General features: G+C 31.7%; 1 protein-coding gene across 1 annotated transcript in view; it reads left to right on the top strand.

Annotated features, from left to right (window-relative positions):
- LOC136976189 (disintegrin and metalloproteinase domain-containing protein 11-like) overlaps nucleotides 1–17,987 on the top strand; it is a 155,245-nt gene that overhangs the window by 79,935 nt on the left and 57,323 nt on the right. Inside the window, exons 12-15 of the mRNA XM_067271415.1 lie at nucleotides 3,638–3,804; nucleotides 3,898–3,979; nucleotides 4,051–4,147; nucleotides 4,268–4,319. Coding sequence (XP_067127516.1) covers nucleotides 3,638–3,804; nucleotides 3,898–3,979; nucleotides 4,051–4,147; nucleotides 4,268–4,319 — 398 coding nt within the window. The remainder of the gene's footprint in view (nucleotides 1–3,637; nucleotides 3,805–3,897; nucleotides 3,980–4,050; nucleotides 4,148–4,267; nucleotides 4,320–17,987) is intronic.

The following is a 17,987-nucleotide window of genomic DNA, read 5'->3' as shown; positions in this document are numbered from 1 at the left end:
CCGTCATACGTTTGTCGTAACTTATAGGAGATTGGTTGGCTTTATTTTGAAATGTTGCAATGAGTTTTTTACGATATCCTTTTCGTAACCATTTTGTTGTGCAATTTGTATAATGTAATCCAATTCCTCTTAAGTATCAAGTATATTTGTACGATGAGTAAAGGCTCGTTTGATCCACGAGCGGAAAGCTGCATATTTAAAGTTCCTGGGATCTGTTGAATTATTTGGGATAATGATGATATTTAATCCTGGTTTTCTGTAGATGTTAGTCCATATTTCACCTTATTTGCATGTGATATTAATATCAAGAAAATGGACATTACTATAGCTTTCTTGGTCTAGTCACAACTTTAACCCATAGTTATTATTATAGCTCATCTTTGACTGCATGACTAATCAATACCCAACTCATACCACCTTATATAAGCAGCCTTGTTTAAAAGAATCTAACTAACATTTTCGATCGTGTTTAACGACCTTCTTCAGGTTAGAACATCGAAAAAATCGAACATAAGAACGTTTAGCAGTAACGACCGCTCGTTTGGAACGTTTTAAGAACAACATTTAAATAGGATGGCATGCGCCATCTCTACGTCGATGAGTATTAAATAATACAATACAGGAGAATAATGTAAAGATAGATAACAAACAGTGAACAATAATAATAAAAATATATGCCTCGTGGGGATATTGAAAATAAAATACTAACAGAATATGGTGCGTGTTGAACATCTCATATACCTAGGGAAGGGTAGGGGCTGTGCGGAGACTGACCGGCGGGTTCATCGTAAGCTTCTGCAAATCCGCCTTTCTGGCGTTTACGTGTCGCCTGAGCGCCAGGCCGTAGATATTTTACTAGCCTCTCGAAAGTTTATGGATTGCCCTTTCTGGCAACAACCCATAGACCTCCTACAAAGAATGGCTAGCATGAATCCGCAAGAAGTTAAATATATGACCGTACTGGACTTCAAGGCTCTATATCCCTCCGTCAAGCTGGAACCATGTTTCTGCCACCTAAGAGACTTCCTCCTAAGCATGATCAAGTCCCCAGAAAAGAAAAGAAAACATATACTAGAGATGACGCACTTAACCACATTCTCATCCATCTTTAGTTTTAAAGGCGTCACTTACACGCAACAGAAAGGTGTAGCCATGGGTAGCCCCCTGGCAGGTACATTATGCGAGATGGTCTTAAGAAGGATGGAGAATGCACTCCTGCCTAAATATGCTTCGCAAATCCTAACTTACGCTAGGTACGTCGATGACGTAGTGGTTTTCTGGAAAGTAAAACCCAACATACTCCAATTCATAACGGACATAAACGAAAACAAATTCGGCCTCGAGATCGAACTCAAACAAGAAAATGATAAATTTATACATTTCCTGGATTTATCTATACAGCTGGATAGCCAAGGAGTTTTCCACACTAAAGTCTACAGAAAGCCCACTTACAACTCGATATTCATCCCATGGAACTCGCACGACCCGCCAGCGTATAAACTCGCAGCATTCAGAGCGCTCGCCGCTCGAGCACACACACACTGCAGTAGCACCCAAGACGAAAATAAGGAGATGAATTACATCATGAAGCTAGCTAAGAAGCACGGGATCAGTCACAAAGCCATCACTAGCCTCACCACGACACACACTAAGAAGAGAAACCTCCTAAACACAGAGGAGTTTACGTTGATGGACTATAGAGCGGCACTGAGCGGCATATATAGACGCATAGGAAATGCTACAAACAAAAGAATAATATACAAAAGGAGTCCCACTATATACCAACTGTTAAGAGCTGATAAAGACCCCCGGACACTAATTCCCTCCCGGGAGTTTACAAAATCCCGATTACGGACGCACGGAGGCAGAATAAATTATTTTACATTGGTGCCACCAGAAGATCACTCAAGGAAAGGCTAGCGGAACATCAGAGAAACATAAGAAACGAACAGCCTTGCACAGCGCTGGCGACTTATGTCCTAGCAGATCCCCAGGAAGTCCAAGCCGAATGGGCCCAAGCAAGACTAATACAAACAGTTCGTAACATAAAGCACCTACGGTATACAGAGGCATGGCATATCTACAAAGCTAGCCAGAAAGGGCAATCCATAAACTTCCGAGAGGCTAGTAAAATATCTACGGCCTGGCGCTCAGGCGACACGTAAACGCCAGAAAGGTGGATTTGCAGAAGCTTACGATGAACCCGCCGGTCAGTCTCCGCACAGCCTCTACCCTTCCCTAGGTATATGAGATGTTCAGCACGCACCATATTCTGTTAGTATTTTATTTTCAATATCCCCACGAGGCATATATTTTTATTATTATTGTTCACTGTTTGTTATCTATCTTTACATTATTCTCCTGTATTGTATTATTTAATACTCATCGACGTAGAGATGGCGCATGCCATCCTATTTAAATGTTGTTCTTAAAACGTTCCAAACGAGCGGTCGTTACTGCTAAACGTTCTTATGTTCGATTTTTTCGATGTTCTAACCTGAAGAAGGTCGTTAAACACGATCGAAAACGTTAGTTAGATTCTTTTAAACAAGGCTGCTTATATAAGGTGGTACGAGTTGGGTATTGATTAGTTATTATTATTGATGTCATCTAAGAAATTTAGTATGTTGAGATTATTTCTCCATAGAATGAATATGTCATCTATGTATCTAGAGTAAAGAATAATGTTTTTCTGGAATTTCGGTAATATTGTATTCTCTAGTTGACGTAAAACCAGATCACAAAGTATGACAAATTACAGACATAGGGCTGCCCATTGGAATTCCCCTACTCTAGGAAAACATTTCCTTCAAATTCGAAGAAGGATGTATGACAAATTAAATCTGAGAGTTCTAAGATGTGCTTATGGTATTTTTTGGAATTCTCGATGTTGTTAGCGTAAAATCCTTTAAAGCACAGAAACACTGTGGCAATTTTAAGGAGGGATATGAAGATTCATAATCCATGACCATCATGTATTCATTGTCTTTGAGATCAATTCCTTTAAGCTTCTCTATTAGTTGTAGGGCGTTTATGATGGTATACGGGTGTTCTTTTTCTTTGAAACGAATGAAATTAACCAGTTGTCTTTCAATAAGAAATGTAGGCAAATTGCATTTCTCTATCACTGGTCTTATTTGGTACCCCAGTTTATGAATTTTTCCAAAGCTGAAAATTCTGGGATTCTTTGGGGCCATGATTGTGGCTTTTTGCATGTGCAAAAGTTTTGCTAATAGTGTAGATGTGAATTTTTTGACCCTTCGTTGTAGAGAATCCAAATAGTTGCAGGGTGCTAATGTGCAATCAGTGTTTGTGGTGTATTCCTGTAATTTTTTCGTTGTAAGTAGTGCATTTAGCAAGTGAACACTCCAGCAAAAGTTTAAAATATTAAACTTTTGCTGGAGTGTTTAAAACGGTGGTATTTTTTTATAATTCTAATCCAGTATAGTTAATATATTTTTATTTAGAATTTTATTATATAACAAAACAATTTAGTTTTCAGTTTCTTTAATTTATAAAGTAAATCTTTTTTTATAATTACAAATTATTGCAATTTATTGTAAATAGATTTATATGTATTTTGAAGGTACTCTTAACATATAAATTAAATATTAGATAATGTTTTTGTTTTATTTAGTATTTTCGGACGGTCAATACACGGGTTTCAATTGTGTACGTAGAAACATGGGCACATGGGGACCAAATTGAAGTGGGCAATGATGTGCGGCAAACTCTGCTCAATTTCATGGAATATACGTCACGTAAACTTTATAAAGTGGCCAAAGATGCTACGCATCTCATAACGTAAGTACTTATTGACATTTAAAAAAATTTATTTAGAATTTAATTTTTATTTAGATATCAAATCTCATAACTATAATTTAATTTTTTATAAAGGGGTAGACATTTCAGGGGTAATGAGGTTGGCATGGCTGTACCCGACTCTATTTGCACTGCCAAAGCTGTAGGTGTCAGTGAGGTGAGTTTTTAAAAGATGAATGTTTTGAAATGAATGGTGAAAATAAAATTAACTTGTTTATTATTTTATAGGATTCTAATATTTATGAACCTCACATTGTTGCCAGCACTGTTACCCATATGCTTGGACATAATTTAGGCATGAGTCATGATCAAGGAGATGGAGCAGGTAAATGATACTAGGATTACTTTTTTCATTGTTGAATTTAATAAATTTTATAATTAATTTAATGTTTAAGGAAGTTATTTTTAAAATGTTTTTGTTTCAGTTTTTGTTTTTAATTTTCAGCTGATTGTCATTGTAGAGATTGGTGGGGATGTATTATGGCTCAAAATATACTGTAAGTATAATGCTGTAAAATTACTTAACTAATTATAATATATATATATAAAAATATATTTTGACTTGCTCTCTTAGTTTTGGGTTTTTTGAAATTATCGGTTATATAATTTGGTAAAAGTTAGATTATAAATAAGGTGCAGTAGTCAAAAAAAAAAAAAAAAGAAAAAGGACCTTTTACTGACAGTGTTAAAGATATTTATTAATAGTTAAATTGTGACGGTGTGCATTCCTTCAAATTTTAGATTAAAAATAAACAAGACGGATGGACAGCCCTGTATAGTAAAGTAAGTGATGATAGTACAAATTTCCGACTTTTTTCTCTATTTTGTACTTTACTGTTACTACAGTATAGTACTTAGTTTTCATTATTTTTTGAAATTTCACTATGTTTTTTTTTATTGGGAGGGTTATTATTTTTATTATTAACTAATTTTAGTTTTGTTTTTTAACAGTAAGTGAATGTAATATAGAGAGCAAGAGATGAAGTTTTGTTTTGTTTTTTGCTAGCTGAAATAAAGTTTTGTGTGTTTTTGAAAATTTCTGATTTTTATTTGGAATGTTTAAAAGTTAAAGAATGTTAATATAAAAGTAATTTGATAATATTTTAAAGGAAGTTATTTTAATATTAATTTCAGGAGATTTCTTTTATTTTATGATTTAGATAAAAGTTAATAGAAAGTTATGATTTTATATGATTTTATCCTTCAGATTTATTTGTATTACCATTTAAACATGCTTTCATAGTCATAACCTTATTTCCCAATTACCTGTTTATACAAATTTTACACAGGATTAAATACAATACTCAAATATTTAATAATAACTAATTAAATATTATTTTTTGAAAGTTATAATTTTTTTATAAATGAATAGTTTGATGATTAAAACACAAAGCTTGCATGCTTCCACTTTCTTATACCCACTAATGTTATCTTTGTTCATATTAACAAGCATTTTTATTTATACTTACTCATTATCCCTCTTAATACTCTGTGTTTTTTTATTATTATGATTTTGAAATATCAAAAAATATAATGATAATATAAAAACATATAAAGTACTTTAAATTTGGGAAATATTAAATTTAATTCAAAATTCAAGGGATCATAATTGAATAGTAGGAGTTTGGATTTTTTGTGGAAAGAACTATTGGGTTAATCTCAGTCAATTTGGTATACATGCTGCTCCAAGCTTATGATATCAATTTTTGGGAAGAAAAATTTTACTTCAAAATTCAGCTGCTAGGGTGAAATTTGGTGCTGCCTTCTCCTTAATGTGCATATTATGTTTGTTTTTTAATGAGTTTCAGGAGTTAGGAAACAAAATGCAATAATTTTATTTCAATTACAGATGTGGAATTGAAAATTAAGATACAGACTTTGTGTGTTCTCCATCTCTATGCCATAAAAACTACATTTGCTGCACAACACACTTGATAGTGGAATGTGACTTGATTCATGTGGAGTTGCTACACATGTAAAATTGTCTTTTGAGCATAGACAAATTGGAGACATAACCTTGATAAAGAAGTCTTTTTTGGTACTTTCCTAATCAAAAATTACTGTTCCAATTTGATGACTTGGCAGCCACAACATTGGAGATGATTGGTTAATCATTCCTTCATGCAAAATATGTCATTGCTGTAGGGCATGCACATAGTGCACTCTCATATATTGACTTAGATCTTTCATGAATGCACAGTAAGCACTGTGACCATTATCCTATTGAAAAATTGTGAAGAATGTTGTGTGACTCTTTTCATACATGGAATTTGTTAGAAAATGTACATAATATGCACATTAAGGAGATGGTAATACCAATTTTTCTCTAATAGCTGAATTCTGAAGTAAGATTTTTTTCTCAAAAATTGAAACCTGATAGTTGAAAGAATAAGTAATAATCTAAATTTGGTTAAGATTTCCAAATAGTTTTTCTATGGAGAGCTCCAAATATCTACTTTTTAATTATGATAACTCTATAATGTTGAAATATTAAAGAACGAGTTTTAAAATTCGTTTTCATATTTAATGATAGAAAATTACAGTTTAAGAAAAATTCTGCATGGATAAAATCATTTAATAAGTATTAACATAATAAGTACTTTAATTTTTCATCTCAGTCTAAAATTATTATAGTTTTAAGATATATTTGAATTAATAATAAAGTAAAAAGTATCATATGTAATAAAAATTATTTCTCATTTCATTGTGCATTTTTCATGGAGCTATTCAAAATTTAAATTTATTGAATTGATAACATAGCTTCAATAGGAATGTTTTGTAAAAATGAAATTTTGAAAGCATTTATTGAGATTTGTTTTCTTTAAATTAAGTAAAAAACATTTTAAATTGAAGTCATTTTAATTGAATAACTGATTTTTTTTGTTATTTAGGAATTTGTTACATTGTCTAAACACATTATTACAACCATTGATATTATACAGATTATTTTATAACAATTTATTTTTCGAATAATGAATGAACTGTTTATCATCTTAAAAACTTACCAATATAGTCTGTAAACTAAAAGATGTTTGTTTTTCTTTTATGTACTAAATAGTTGTTATTCATTAGATAATTATGGATGGAATTACATTGGTATAAATAGTTATGTATCACCTATTTAGTTGAAAATATCACATTTTCAACTAAATAGTTAAACATATTATCATTACTTTGTTAAATGAAATTACAAGTAACAAAAATAAATCAGTTTGTAGTTGTTTAAGAGTAGATTAAGCTTTATTTCAAAATATGTTTTTGAAGCACTTGCTATTTCAATAGATTAGAACAGGGGTGGCGAACCTATGGCATGCGTGCCCAATGTGGCATGTAATGTATCATATGATTTCTGTCCTTTTCAATCATCCTTTCTGTTTATCACCTGATCATCCTTTTTTCAATCAAATTTTTTACATTTATTTGAATTAAAGCATATTTGTTTAATTTCTTTAAATATCATTATTCAAAGTCTAAGACTTTGGCATGCATTAACATCTTTAAAGCTAAGTATGCTTACAATATGGCACACAGACTCAAAAAGGTTCGCCATCCCTGGATTAGAACAAATCAAAAATTGCCATATGATTTTCTTAATTATAATGCAATGCAGATAATTATTTTGACATTAAAAAAATAATAAATATTTTAAATATAATAAGAAAAAACAATAACTTACAGATAAAAATAATACATATAGGTAAAACAAAAATAAAAATCTATTGTCAAAATACAGTTGAACTAAGAAATGGTCATGAAATAGTGTTCAAAACCTCTTAGAGAACCTTAAATAAATCTTTTGTAAATTATCACCTTTAGAATGACTAGCATTTTCAATCCCATGCCTTGATTTTCATTGGGTCAACTGTTCTAGAATCAGAACACTTGGAACATCATCTCTAATTTTGTTTCATTTTTTAAACTATTCTGTTTATTGATTGTGTCTCCAGTTTTAAACTGATGCATGACGTCATTATCATAAAGTGCAGTACAAATTTTTCAGAGTATTTCAGATGGGTAATTCTGTGGAATTTATTTTAATGTTATAAATGTGTCAGATTGTGGTTTTAAAGTAATACCTGCCATGCAGAGAACACTCGTTTTTCTTCTTTGAAATTAATACTGCTCCTGTTTTACAGCTTTATATATTTCTAGTGCTTCCAGAGCCTTGATATTTTCTAATCGTTTGGCTTTCCTAATGATGTCAATGTACTGTAGATCATCCTGGATGTCATTGTCTGAGGCTCTAGAACAGTTGACTTGAAGAGCCAGACAGAGGATTGAAAATATTAATCGTTCTAAAGATGATAATTTATTGGAGATTTATTTGAGGTTCTCTAAGAGGTTTTGAACTATAGTTCCACTCTAGTCTGAGGAATTGTGAGTAGGTTGTCACATACTATTAGTTACACTGATTCATTTGATTTTTTCAGATTTCAGGTTAATGATTACATTGATTTGAAGTTTCTTACTCATAAATTAATTTATAGCTTCAAATAAAAGATTTTATATATAAGGTTTTGTTTTCAAAAATTTATCATTATTTCAAACTTTTTTGTAACTTTGTTTGAAAGAGTCTTTAACAAAGATGATGAAATTAAACAGATGATGTTTCAGTGGTTTTTCCCGTACAAAAGAGAGCAGCTGAAGAACTTAAAATCACTGCTTCTAGTGACCTTTTGATTAGCAAGACATGAATGTACTTTGGTCCTTAAGTTTGAATTTTCTTGATAGTTCTTTAAAAGCAAGATTATATATGACTAGAATTCTTCATTTTAAGCTGAGAATTAATTGACTGGTGGAAAATTTATAATTGATACACTTATTGATTCAGTAATTTGAGTGTTGGAATAATTCATTGTAAAAACATTTACACGACCAATATCCAGCTAGTAAAACACAAAATGTTGGAGAAAAACAACACATTATCCTCAGTTAGGAGGGCACTATTGGATATTTAATATTACAGTAGAGTGTTGTTTATCTGAATCAATTGAGGACTGGGGTTGGATAACCGATTATGTACGAAAAAAAATATTAACCTATCCCATGTTGAAATTTCTCTCCATTGCGTGTTGCTTTGCATTGAATTTTTGTCGATTTTAAGCCTAACAAAAATTTTTATAATAATAATCGTGGCTATTGTATCGTTAAAAATTATTTCTTTATTTTGTACAAACAAAATAAATATATTGAAAAATATAAAAACAAAAAAATTATATTTTAGAAGTTAATCTAGTATAAAAAACATTTGATTCAGCACAACACAGTTCGACTGGAAAGCTTTCGGTTAACTGACATTTCAGTTGATCGGCTTTCAGATAAACGACGCTCTACTGTACTTTTACATCTCAATATTTACATCCCAATGCAAGCACATGACCACCGACTGCCAATCAAACATTCTGTTTTATATTTTAAATTATTAAATTCCATCACCCATTCTACTCTATGTTTCTGAACACATTTTTAACTTAAAGATGATTGCTAAAGGCAATTGAAAATATTTGTTTTTCTGCATCATTTTGTTTCACAAGCAAGATTTTTGGTTGTGTAAGTGTTTTGAATATTATCCAGTTTTCAGTACATTAATTCATTGTAGAAGAATAACCTGGTAGCCTCTTAAATCAACTGTTCTGATAATATATCACATTCTTCTTTAACTGCACTAATTAATATTTCCGTCTCAACACCTATCAACCTTTAAAATGCAGCTTTCTAATTCTAATTCAGAATTAGAATTAGAAGGCTGCATTTAAAGGTTGATAGGTGTTGAGATGGAAATGATAATATATCAGTTTTTTGTTTCCATTTATTACTTTTATTTTTAAATTATACTACTTAGTTACATTTTAAACATTTGTTATTTTTACATCAAAAATACTATTACATTGCATTATAATTTAAAACATTCTTCAAATTTTGAAAAAGCAACTCTTAATAAATTTTGCAGTTTTATTTTTTGGTCCAAAGAAGTTTATTTCAGAAAAGTTTCTTTGGAATAATTTTGAATAATTTTTTAAAACTAAACTGATTAATTTTAATTCATATTAAATGATAATGTAAAATTATATATGTTTAAAGTAAAATATTCTTTTATCTCTGATTATCATTTAAGAACAATGATTTTCTTAGTGTATTATAAGAAATAATTTAATATTATGTTAAGTGATGGTGAAATATTAGAATGGACAATATCAACAAATTCTATTGATGCACTAGGACATTTCATGTAATGTAACAGCACTAGGACATCTTATAAAAGTTATTTTACTTCATTGAAATAATAATCCAAAATTCATATTATTATTACTATAATTATACAGTTTATTTGTAAAATTGGCATAATGATGGTGTATGAGACCAGATATAAAACATTGGTATTAGATCTGGGTTTCTTGCAGGCCAAGTTGTAACATTAATGTTTTGTTCCTGCAATCATTTTTGTGTTGCTCATGCATGATCATAGAGAGCATTATGTAGAATCCAGTTTTGCTACAGATACATTTGGTGAGGGGTAAACATGGTCTTCCAGAACTTCCTGATACTGGATAGATGTCAAACTGCCAGGAGTGCTAAGAAGGTAGTACCATTGGAAGAAAATCCATCCCAAACCATAAGATTGCCACCACCTTGTACCGTACATGTTTGAAAAATACATAGGTTGTTTCAATAATCAATGTTGATGCCAGACGGTTTACATTAACATTTTTGTCTGTAAATAATGTTGATTTTTCTACATCTTCCACCCATTTTTCTGTAGTTTAAGTCATGTGTTCCTTTCCCCAAATTGGTGCTTTCATTTATGCTCTTTTATCAAGCTTGGTTTTACTAATTTTTTGGTATATTTTATGTTCTTGAGGATTGACAATGTTTTTCATGTTACAGGAAATTATAAATTGGCAACTGTTGTTGTGGAAGACTGTCCTGTTTTGCATGCTTTATGGATTGTGGCATGTTTTATGTGCATCATAAACTTTGATTTTGGTCATATCTTTGGGATGTCATGTTTTTTCTAATTCTTTAAAAATCATGCAATGGTACTTTTTGCTCTACTAATTAAGCTTGCCATCTTTCTGATTAACTTGCCATAACTTGCCATTCTCTTGATAGAAACAGATTTTGTGTTTTCCTTTACTGCTTAGTTTCATAACACAATATTACAAACTGGATAAGATTGCAGAAATACTTGACAGAAATCAAAACTCCAATTCAAAAAATGTAAATTTAATGAAAAACAAATGTTTTCAATTGCCTTAAGCAATCATCTTCAGGTTACAGAAATGGTCTAAAAAGGTCAGGTGGATAGCACTATTTAAGTTTTTAAATCTGTGCATTTCATATTTTTTGATAAAATATCTTTCTTTATCAATGCTGTGTATTTATTTATTTTTGTATTTTAATTTGGTAACTTTTATTAATGTTATTCTTTGTACATCCCCTGTTGTTTTTTGTAGTGTTGTATAATTTTGTATTTTTATGTGGTTTTATGTTCCATGCTTGTGCATGAGAAATAGTTTTGAAAAAATGTTCATTGCTGTTTGTGCTCTGTTTTAAATTGAAATGTTCTGTTCTCTATGAAATATTGCTGCCTGAAGAGGACAGCTATATACTGTTGAAAGTACTTGCAAAATTAAACCTTTTCTGTAACACCAATAGACAGTTGTGTGGCTAAATATTTTGATTATTTGATATTTGCAATGATGCAGACGAGAGGGATCCCTAGGGGAAACCTGCTTTCAGGGACACACTCTGAAATGGATCTAAGGGCATTAGAAGATAACATCTTACCCAAATACAACAAAAATATCATACTTTATGCCAGGTGTATAGATGACATATTAATAATATGGAGAAAACAGCCTACTATAGTAAGCTTCTTCAATGACATCAGTATGAATTCGTATGGATTAAAAATAGAGTTAGAACAAGAAAGTGATACAGCTGAACACTTTCTAGACATAGCACTTATGCTTAAAGGAGGTGAAATTAATATGAATATCTACAGGAAACCAACATTTAATCTGCTATTTGTATCAGGCATCTCATGACTCAACGACGACCCAATGAACTACAAGATGGCAGGTTTCACAGCTGTGATAAGAGTCCGTACACACTGCATAAATATGCAAGACAGGAGTTAAGGAGCTGGAATATATCAAAATCCTGGGACCCTGATTTACATTTAAATATAAGAATATAATAATTTTAATCAGGAAGTGCACAAGAGATGAGAAGAAAGAAGTGTAATGACATGAGAATAAAGTGCACAGTGCTAGAATATAGGGCCCCCTCTATAATATATACAGAAAGATAAGCAGAGTCGTAGGAAGGAAGATCATCTTCAAAAGAAATCCCATCATATATGGATTACTATGTAATGACAAAGAGCCAATTGATTCATTTTGTGTTGAGTAAATGATTTATGTTTTGTAGGGGATGCTTTGAGGTCATTAACAAGAATCAAGGAACATAAAACTGACATCAGTAAATTCAACAGTAGTACTGCATTAGTGACATATGTACTGGCTGATCCCCAATTGGACTTGTGAGTCAATTAGCTTTCTGTAATGGTTTAGACACTTTTGTGCCTTTGTATGAATCTTTTTTGTTACAAGAACACTCTTGTGTGAGCTGAGCACTAAATCCATGAGTCTTTTCAGCCTCTTGATGAGCACCTTCGACTGAAACTCCATATTGAACTGCATCATCAAATTTCAGATTTTTCATGCAAATAATGCTCTCTCAGTTTGTTTATTTTTAATTTCTATGATGAACTGATCTCTCAGGCAGTTGTTTGGATCTTCATCAAATTAACAGTGAAGAGAGAAAGATTTCAAGCTTAACACAAAATCAGCAACCGATTCACTTTCCTTCCGATATTTTTTATGAAAATGAAATCTCTCACTAACCTCAGAAGGTTTTGGGTGTCAAACGGTCAGCCATTTTCTTTACCAATTAGGAGTATTACATTCAGATGGCTTCTTAGGTGTGCACAGATTTTTTTTAGTACTTTGTATCCATATCTTCCTAGCAGAAAGATTGAAGTTGAGGCATTTTTATTGTCCTGAATTTGCCAGTAAAAATTGTTCTAACTGTTTGTGCCAGTCATACTAATTTTTGAACTGTTATAACAGTTGAATAGATCCAATTAAAGTAGTTCAAAAAACTTTTAAAAACTGATGAAAACTCTCAATCTGTTCCAACTTTAGGGGCGACTTTATGGGCAATCACAGAAGAGGCCAAAGCATTGTTACTTTGGTGAAATGCTTATGATAGATAACTTACTGTTGTATAATAAAAGTGAGAATAAATAATTCCTTTCTTGTTATAAGTGTTGTTTGAATGTGTTCATCACCCTAAAATTGGAACATATTGAGAGTTTTCCTCATATATTTAAAATTTTTTTGAACTATTTGAATAGATCCAATTATGGAAGTCATACTTTCTTTGAGAATTTGGTGTTCAGTCACCAAATCAGAATGATTCGATGCTGATGAGAAAATGTCTGGTTGGATTTTTATATTTTTTATTTTCAAGTATATACAGCAATGTACAATGTATGTACAATGTTTTTACAGTTCAACATCAATCATGCGATTGCTTACAAAAGGTCTAGTTCCTTTTGTTTGTGTTGGTCACTCATTCCAAACGTTCGTTCTCAGCACCTGTTGGTCTGAAAGTGAGTGACAAGTTCAAAGTTCGTTTTTCTCTTCTTTCCTGCGCCCTCTATTGGTTTGAATCGGCACATTGCCAACGGGCGCGACAAAATAATCCTTATGTTCAGAAATATATGATCCTGTACTCATTGCCAATTTTCTATATCTACACATATTTATTTAACACAACTTAGAAACTACATCCATACATTAGAAACTGTTAGAATGACAGTGACTGTTGTTACAGATAGCATTATGTAACTAACTATTGTTGCTCTCTTCCTTGGTAGAGAAGACTATTCCTGTCACAACTTAAGTTATAAATCACTCCAATTTTTAATATTATTTATACATTTCTGTAATTGCACCATAGATCATTGATAATTTTCAAATTATTTTTCAATGTTTGTCTATAAATCATTCAAATAAAATTAATTTTTGTGTGAATAAAAGTTTAAATTAATAAAATATTGATTTCAACAGTATTATCTAAATGAATACAATAAAATTTAAAAATAGTACGCACAAAAACAGGTTTGAGTGTAGTCTATTTTTGTGCGATTTGTTTTGTGTGATTTTTTTTGTGTGCGATATATGAATTTCAATCAAATTGGTATACTGCACAAAAATAATTGCACAAAACACATTGCACATATAAAAAATCACACAAAAAAAGACCGCACAAAAACAGGTTTGAGTGTATTTAGAAAAATTTAAGTTATAAACCTAACAAAGCTACATCTTCATATGATACATATTAAGGTACAAAATGAAGTAAATTTTTAATTTTATAAGAACTAAATATTAATTGAGAGATTAAACATTTCTAGCATACTTTATTTAATCTAATTTTTTAAGTTTAATTATATAAGTTATTGAATGATGGAAGATAAAGGATTTTATCAGTTCAGTCCATTGTAGATTCTGAAGGAGTAATTCTTAGTTTTCTGGTGTAAATCAAGGTAAGTTGTATATTTTTTCTTACAGTTTAGTTCATATACTTTTCCATTCCATATTTTATTTATCATATCTACTTTCTTCAAATTTAAAATTTATATAAACACATATGATGCTATATCAAAATAAAAACTCTATAAAAAGTATAATTGTATATAAAGTTTGAAATTATTATTCTCAATCTAGATGACTGAGGTCATTGAAGTATTAATCTGCTGCTCTCAGGACCAGTCTCAGAAATTTTCATGGATTTATTCTGGATATGTTTGGTTCCATTTCTTGTCATCTGTGGGCCCATTGTGTACCAAACTGAATCAGTTATGGGCTTGTTATAAATAAATTCTTAGTGTCTATAGAGCAGAAAAAGTTCAAAAAAGAAAGAATAGTAATATTTTATGAATCAAGTATTCTGTGAGAATATTTCAATATAAGTACAAATCTTAAATATATTTATTTGCTTGCTACAAGGCAGGAAATAAACTGGAAATGCTTCTTACATTAAATCAAGCTAATTAAAGTTTATCTTACAATCACAAAAAACAGCATACATCTGAATCTTATGAGAATTTCCAGGATATTTAATGCAATCACAAACATTTTTGATCTGCACAGGAGATCATCTTCAATTTAGAATGTTTTCAAAATGGAAAGCAGAAATGGAACGTTTTTAAGATCATTCAAAAAAATGTTTGAGCTATCTTACAATCAAGGAAATATGATATTAATATTCATAAGATTAATATTAGATTCAACAAGCTGTTTGCTTTAACACCTGCATTGAAACTGCAAAGATTTTTTAGTCTGATGATAACCATTCAACATGGGTGAAAATGTCTGCTTTTATTTATCATAGATTTTTGTAGTTGCTTGCTGGCTATTGTTCTTATGTGTAGTGCTTGTTGTTGTTAGATTTTATGAATACTAATAACATATTTACTCAATTTTAAAACATCCTTTTTTGTTTGTTTTTACTTGACTGAAATACAGATGCATTTTAAATTTGTAGTCTACTTGCAATGATTGCCAAAAGAAGTTGCAGTGTAAAGTACTATTTTAATTTCCGACTATTATCGACTCTACCGTGTGCCGGAAACAACCGTTAACCTACCGGGTACTTTACTCTGATTCGCGTTAGCGTGCCAGGCCTGGACTTTAAGCGTGCACCGAATTAAATAATGACAAGATTTGTCAATAGAAAAAAATCAAAGATTTAATTAGTCGTTTAGCGATAACTATGTACAATATTTAGTAAAAATCAAACAATAATTTATTCAATGAAATTCAACAAAATCAACCTGACAATATTCAATTCCTTCAAACCAAAGCCTTAACTTATAACAATAATTCTTATAAACTATAGATCCTAATCGTCACCTCAATATACTCGGAACCTATTTCATCAACTCTCAAGACTTCCTATCGTCGATCCAATATTCGAATCACTTCAAAATCACCTTGGAACTATTCGATCCTATCGGACACCTCTCTCGCTTACTGCTACGAAGCTCACCAAGCTTGTTGCTATCCGGAATTCACCTCTCCGTCTTCACTTGAGATTCGGGATTTATAGTGTGAGGTGACGTCACAAGTCTGAATGCGATCACTCCCCTCATTTACATACTTGAAGCGTGCAATGCCATAAGGTTGTAAATGCCATTTTTCTCAAAATTCGTTTTATTGAAGAAATGAATTTTAAATGCAATGTTTTTTCCTACAAAAAAATATTGTGGCGATTGTGGCGCTCTAAGTGGCTATATTTTGAAGATGACGTTATGTGCAAGCCATAACGTTTTAAGCGCCAAAGCGCAAGCCACGTGACTTTTGGCGCGTAAAATGTTACGGTTTACTTTTACATCATTTTGTTATTCCAATTTGTAATGCAGTGAGTTTTTTACGAGTGAAATGAATTCCTTAAAGTATGAAATACCTAAAAGAAGAAAGAAATGTGCAGAAAAATGGAAGAAGAACATTCGAAAGAAACAAAAAAATAGTGGCTTAGAGTACATTTCTCCCATATCACAGAAAGTTAATCCGAGAAAGGATCCACCAACAGGGGTAAGTAAAAGACTTAATACTTCAAAAATATAGACGTAGATTTGAGATTTGCAAGATATGGATAGTTATTGTGTCTATGCATGGGTGAACAACTTGTATATGACTGTTTCCAACAAGTTTGTCAAACTTTTTGTTTACGTTACAGGTGACATTGCAAGTGTTCCTTCGCTTGCAAAAACGTAACGTTGGCTTACCATCAGGAACTCTTCCAACAATTTTATGAACTGGCTGACTACAATAAGCAACAGAGTTATCTTCAAAGACTTGTTCATCCCCAGATGATAAAAAGAAGACGATATGGGAAGTACCACCATCCTTCTGGAAGTAGAAGGCAACACTCTTTCAGTTATCATTTGCTTCTTCCCGGTGGAAGTGAAATAAGAGTTTGTCTTAAGACTTTGTGTAATACATTCGGGGTTACTGCAAGAAGAATTCAGTTGATTAGAGAAAAGATTTTGGAAGGAAAAATGGATGCTACTGATCAAAGAGGAGGCCAGCGAAAATGTACTGAAAAGCAGTTGTGGACGGAAAAAATAATTGAGCACATTAAGAGTTTTCCAAGTGAAGAAAGTCATTATGCTCGAGCCAAAAGTGCAGATAAAATGTACTTATCACCTGATCTCAATGTTAGCAGAATGTATAGAGCCTTCCTTGAGAAATATTGTCAACAGTATGCTGGGAGCAAAGCCCCAGTTACTCGACAATGGTACAATGAAATTTTCCTGACCAAATTCAATCTGTCTTTTCAAAGACCTCGCATGGACACTTGCTCAACTTGTGACCGCCTTGATGTACGAATAAAAGCTGGTGATGCATCAGCAAAAACAGAACTGGAATTACATCATTACAGAGCTGAAGTAAACACAAAAGACATGTCTGATGACACAAAAAATGCTAAAACCTCAGATTCGTATGTTATATCTTTTGACTTGCAGCAGCAAATGTATATACCACAATTAACACACACTGAAATGTATTATGCTCAAACAATTGGCATGCTACAACCTTGGAATTCACGATTCAATTAAAGAGAAAGGATGCATGTGTTTGTGGAGTGAGAATTTTGGAGGAAGAGGGTCTTTGGAAATATCATCCTGCATATACCATTATATTACTACTGAGGCTGCTATTGGTGACCGAAAGAAGCTGACTTTGTGGACAGACAATTGTGTTGGTCAAAACAAAAATCAATACGTGATAGCCATGTATCTGGTGTTATTGGCCAATAATGTATTTTCAGAAATAACACATAAATACCCTGTAAAGGGTCACACATTTCTCAGCTGTGATCGAGACTTTGCTCTAATTGAAAAACGGAGGAAAAAATGCAAAGCCTACACACTAAAGGATCTTGTGGACATCATTAAAAGTGCAGGGACCAAAAACCCTTTTACCTGCATCGTATTTGAGAAATTTCATGACTTTAAATCGATTGCCCACGCATTTTTGAATACAAAAGACCTGGGAATCTCAACAGCATCCCAAATTAGACTCTCA

This window comes from Centruroides vittatus, unplaced genomic scaffold (genome assembly GCF_030686945.1).
Source record: "Centruroides vittatus isolate TY-2023 unplaced genomic scaffold, ASM3068694v2 contig_397, whole genome shotgun sequence".
In the NCBI taxonomy this organism is placed as follows: domain Eukaryota; kingdom Metazoa; phylum Arthropoda; class Arachnida; order Scorpiones; family Buthidae; genus Centruroides; species Centruroides vittatus.
The sequence above is the reverse complement of the archived record's forward strand: the minus strand, read 5'-3'. Positions and strand labels throughout refer to the sequence as shown.